This window comes from Crocuta crocuta, unplaced genomic scaffold, assembly GCF_008692635.1.
Source record: "Crocuta crocuta isolate KB4526 unplaced genomic scaffold, BGI_CrCroc_1.0 scaffold864, whole genome shotgun sequence".
Lineage (NCBI taxonomy): Eukaryota > Metazoa > Chordata > Mammalia > Carnivora > Hyaenidae > Crocuta > Crocuta crocuta.
The window spans coordinates 112842-118700 of NW_027530615.1; the positions used below are offsets into that span (position 1 = coordinate 112842).

Here is a 5859-nt window from a genome sequence, read left to right on the forward strand (position 1 = left end):
AAATAAAACATTAAAAAAAAATTTAAAAAATGTAAACCATCAAAAAGAATAAATTAACACACAACATGCAAAACGTATGTACTAAAAACTATAAAACACTGGTGAAAGAAAATTAAAGACCTAAGTAAATGCTAAACTATCCTATGTTCATAGATCAGAAGACTTAATATTGTTAATTAAGATGGCAATGCTTCCTACAACGAAAGACAGATTCAATGTAATCTTTATCAGAATCCCAATCAGAATCCCTATGCTGACTTCTCTGTAGAAATTTACAAGCTGATTTTAAAATTCTTATGGAATTGCCAGAGACCCAGATTAGCCAAAACAATCTCAAAGAGGAACACAGTAGGAGGATTCACTTTCAAAACTTACTTTCAAAGCAATGATAATTAAGACAGTGTGTTACTGGCATAAGGACTGATATAGATTAGTGGAATAGAACTAAGAGTCAAGAAATAAGCCTATGTCTCTATGATCAACTGATTTTCAANTTTTAAATATTTTTATTTTTATTTCTAGGAGAGAGAGAGAGACAGCGTGAGCAGGGGAGGGTCAGGGAGAGGGAGACACAGACTCTGAAACAGGCTCCAGGCTCTGAGCTGGCAGTCAGCACGGAGCCCGACGCGGGGCTCGAACCCACGAACCGCGAGATCATGGCCTAAGCGAAAGTCGGACGCTTAACCGACTAAGCCACCCAGGCGCCCCAGGAATAGTCCTTTCAAGAAATAGTGCTAGGGTAACTGAATAGCCACTGGAAAAGACTGAAGTTGGACTTTAACTTTGCATCATATGTAGAAATCAACTCAAAATGGATCAAAAACCTAAATATAAGAGCTAAAGCTGTATAATTCTTTGAAGGAAACATAGTGGTACAATTTCATGAACATATCTGGCAATGGTTTTTTAGCTATAACACCAAAAGCACAAGTAACAAAAGAAAATACAGATCACCTGGACTTCATCAAAACGAAGAACTTCTGTCCATCAAAAAACACTATCAAGAAAGTGAGGGGCACCTGGGTGGTTCATTTGGTTAACATTTGGTTAAGTGTCTGACTTTAGCTCAGATCATGATCTTGCAGTTCATGGGTTTGAGCCCTGTTTCTGGCTCTGTGTTGACAGCTCAGAGCCTGTAGCCTGCTTCAGATTCTTTGTCTCCCTCTCTGCCTCTCTCCCCCTCTCTCTCAAAAAATGAATAAACACAAAAAATTTTTTTAAAAAGAAAGTGAAAAGACAATCCACAGAATGAGAAAAAAATATTTGTGATTCATGTACCTAATAAGAGCTTTGTATGCAGAAAATGTAAAACAAATCTCCCAAAACTTAACTCAATAACAAGACAAATAACCAAATTCAACAATGGGCAAAGGACCTTAATAAACATTTTCCCAAAGAAGATATACAGTCAATAAGAACATGAAAAGATGTTCAACATAATGAATCATTAGAGAAATACAAATCAAAATCACAATGAGATACGACTTCACAGCCACTAGGATGGCTTTACAGGCTGGCCTCATTTTATTGTGATACTTCTCACATACTGTGTTTTTTCACAAACTGAAGTTCTGTGGCAACTCTGTGTCGATTGGTCTATTGGTGCATTTGCTCACTCTGTGTCTCTATGTCATGTTTTGGAAATTCTAACAATATTTCAAACTTCTTCATTATTATTATATTCATTATTGGTCTATTGGTACGTTTGCTCACTCTGTGTCTCTGTGTCACATTTTGGAAATTCTAACAATGTTTCAAACTTTTTCATCGTTATTATATTTGTTATGGTGATCTGTGATCAGTAAAATCTGATGTTACTATTGTAACTATTTTGAGGTGCAAGAGATTGCACCCACTGAAGACAGAGAACTTCACCAATATATGTTGTGTGTGTTCTGACTATTCTACCAACTGGCTGATCACCCACATCTCTCCCTCTCCTCGGGCCTATTTCCTGAGACCCAACAATAATGAAATTAGGCCAATTAATAACCCTACACTTGGCCTCTAGGTGTTCAAGTAAAAGGAAGAGTCACATGTTTCTTGCTTTAAGTCAAAAGCTAGAAATGATTAAGCTTAATGAGGAAGGCATGTTGACAGATGAGATGGGCCTAAAGCTAAGTCTCTTGTGACAGTTAATCAAGTTGTAAATGCAAAGGAAAAGTTCTTGAAAGAAATTAAAAGTGCTACTCCAGTGAACACATGAATGATTAAAGAAGCAAAAACAGTCTCACTGCTGATGTAGAGAAAGTTTTAGTGGTCTGGATAGAAAATCAAACAGGTTATGACATCTCCTTAAGCTAAAGCCGAATCCAGAGCAAGGGCCTAACTCTCTCCAGTTCTATGAAGGCCAAGAGAGGTGAGGAAGCTGCAGAAGAAAAGTTTAAAGCAAGCAGAGGATGACTTGTGAGATGTAAAGAAAGTGGTCTCCATAACACAAAAGTGCAAGGTGAAGCAACAAGTACTGATGTAAAAGCTGTATCAAGTTATCCAGAAGATCTAGCTAAAATTATTAATAAAGGTGGCTATACTAAACAACATATTTTCAATGTAGGCAAAATAGCCTTCTATTACAAGATGATGTCATCTATGACTTTCATAGCTAGAGAGAAATCAATGCCTGGCTTCAACTCAAAGAACAGACTGACTCTCTTCTTAGGGGCTAATGCAGCTGTTAACTTTAAGGTGAAGCTAATACTCATTTACTATTCTGAAAATCCAGGGCCTCTGAAGAATTAAGCTAAATCTACACTACCTATGCACTAAAAAGGGGACAAATGGATGATGGCACATCTGTTCTTAACATGGTTTACTAAGTATTTTAAGCCCACTGTATTTTTTGTTACTGCTCAGGAAAAAAAGGGCTTCTTTCAAATATTACTGCTCATTGACAATGCATCTCATTGCCCAAGAAGTCTGATGAAAATGAACACAAGATTAATGTTGTTTTCATGATCTGCTAACACACCCTCCATTCTTTAGCCCACAGATGAAGGAGTAATTTCAACATTTTAGTTTTATGATTTAAGAAATACATTTTGTAAGGCTGCAGCCTTAAAATAATTGAAAACTTTCTGGAAAGCATTCACCAGCTAGGTGCTATTACCAGCATTTGTGGGGGCACCTAGGTGGCTCAGTTCGTTAAGCATCAGACTCTTGATTTCAGTTAAGGTCATGATCTCACAGTTGATGCGTTCAGACCAGCATTAGGCTTTGCACTGATGGTGCAGAGCCTGCTTGAGATTCTCTCTCTCCCTCTCTCTCTGCCCCTCCCCTGCCTGCATGCACATGCTCTCTCTCTCTCTCAAAATAAAAAATAATTAAACAGAACCTTTGTGAGTCATGGGAAGAGGTCAATTTATCGACATTTGGAAGAAGTTGAATCCAACCCTAATGGATGGCTCTTAGATGTTCAAGATTTCAATGGAAGAAGTAACTTCAGATGTGGCCGAAATAGCAAGACAACTGGAATTAGAAGGCCTGATGGGCACCTGGGTGGTTCAGTCAGTTAAGCGTCCCACTCTTGGTTTCAGCTCAGGTCATGATCTCACCGTTTTAGTGGCTTCGAGCCTCACATGGGGCTCCATGCTGCCAGCGCGGAGCCTGCTTGGGATTTTCTGTCTCCCTCTCTCTCTACCCCTCCCCCACTCACTCTCTCTCTCTCTCTCTCTCTCTCTCTCAAAATAAATAAATAAGCTTTAATTTATTTTTGGAAAAAAAAAAAGAAGTGAAGCCTGAAGATAGGTCTGAACTGCTGCAATGTGAAGATAAAACTTGAACAGATGAGGATCTGCCTCTTATAGATGAGAAAAGAAAGTGGTTTCTTGAGGTGGAATCTACTTCTGGTGAAGATGCTGTGAAGATCACTGCAATAACAACAAATGATTCAGAATGTTATATAAACTTATTTGATAAAGCAGCAGCAGTGTTTGAGAAGACTGACTCCAATTTTGAAAGACATTCTACTGTGGGTAAAATGTTATCAAACAGAATTGCATGCTACACAGAAATCGTTTGTGTAAAAAGTCAATCAATGCAGCAAACTTCACTGTTGTCTTATTTTAAGTAATTGCCACATCCACCTCAACCTTCAGCAACCACCACCCTGGTCAGTCAGCAGCTATCAATACAGAAGCCAAAACACTCCGTCAGCAAAAAATTACCACTCACTGAAAACTCAGATGATGGTTAGCATCTTTTAGCAATAAAGTATTTTTTAATTAAGGTAAGTATTTTTTAATTAAGGTACATACATTTTTTTAGATATAATGCTATTGGATACAATAGACTACAGTATAGTGTAAGTGTAACTTTTATATGCACAGGGAAACAATAAAACTAATTTGACTCCCTTTATTCCAGTATTCACTTTATTGCAGTGGTCTGGAACCAAATCTGCAATATCCCCAAGGTATGCCCGTAATAAAGCAAGGCAAAGCAAAGCAAAACGGAAGGTAAGTATTGGTGAAGATATGGAGAAACTGGAACCCTTATACACTGCTTGTGGAAATGTAAACTAGTACAGCCAGTAAGGAAAACAGTTTGGTGGTTCCCCAATAAGTTAAACATAAAATTATCACATGACCCATTAATTCCATTCCTAAGTATACACCCAAAAGAAGTGAAAACAGATGCTTAAACAAACACTTGCATACAAATATTTATCCTGCACTACTCACAATAGTCAAAAGGTGGAAACAACCCAGATAATATTTAAATGAATAAATGGATAATCAAAATGTGGGTATTATCCATACAATGGAATATTAGGTCTTTATGACCTAAATGAATAAAGTATTGACACATGCTACAACATGGAATAATCCTGAAACATACTATATGAAAGAAACCAGTCACAAAAACCCCACATATTATATGAATCCCTTTATATGAAAGTTTCAGAATAGGTTAATCTATAGAAACAGAAAAGTAGATTGATGAGTGACTGCTTAAAGTTTTAAGAGGTAGAAGGCATGGGTAGGAGGGTAATAGCTAAAGGGTACAGGGTTTCTTTGGTGGTGATTAAAACAGTTGAAAATTGTGACAGTTGCACAACTCCATGAATATACTAAAAACCACTAAACTGTCCACTTAAAATGGTTAATTGCAGGATATGTGAATTCTATCTCAATAAAGTTCTTTACAAAAACAAAAAAAATCTTATGTCATGTTACAATTGCAACAATAAAGGCCATATTTATGTAGATAAGGACAAGAAGAATGCAGAAAAATGTATATATTAAAGTGGTATGTCTGGATAGTATTTTATTGTTAAAATGCTTGTATAATATATTTAAACGAAGGTTTCAAAAATTATAATACAGAAAGGTTTGTAACTTACCTTTATAAATAAGAGGTTTATCTTTATCTTCTGTCTTTTCCCTACTAGCCAATTCAAGAAAATCTTCAATCAAGTCCAGAGATATGAGAGACTGACTAAAAACAAGGCTAAAAAAACGGATTAGTGTTCATGAATTAGAAGATTCACATAGTAAAGACATCCCTTCTTCCCAAATAGACCTACAAATTCAACGCAATTCTAATCAAAACTATAGTAGGATTTCGGAGTAATTAACAAGCTGATTCTAAAAGTTTATATGAGAATGCTGAGCACAGAGTACCCAAAACAACTTTGAAAAAGTTGGAGGCCTAACTCTACATGATTTCAACATTTACAAAGCTTAAGTAATCAGAACAATGTAGTGCTGATTAAGGGACAAGCACAACTCAATGGAACAGATAGAGTCCAGATACAGAGCCACACAGTATAGTTAGCTAAATGGTTTTCCACAAAGAGGCAAAGGCAATTCAGCGGAAAAAGGATAGTTTCTTCAACAATGGTCTTTTCAAAATTCACCA

General features: G+C 36.6%; 1 protein-coding gene across 1 annotated transcript in view; it reads right to left on the bottom strand.

The window, feature by feature from the left end:
- ATRX (ATRX chromatin remodeler) overlaps positions 1 to 5859 on the bottom strand; it is a 261336-nt gene that overhangs the window by 67001 nt on the left and 188476 nt on the right. The window contains 1 exon segment of the mRNA XM_077768050.1: positions 5342 to 5448. Coding sequence (XP_077624176.1) covers positions 5342 to 5448 — 107 coding nt within the window.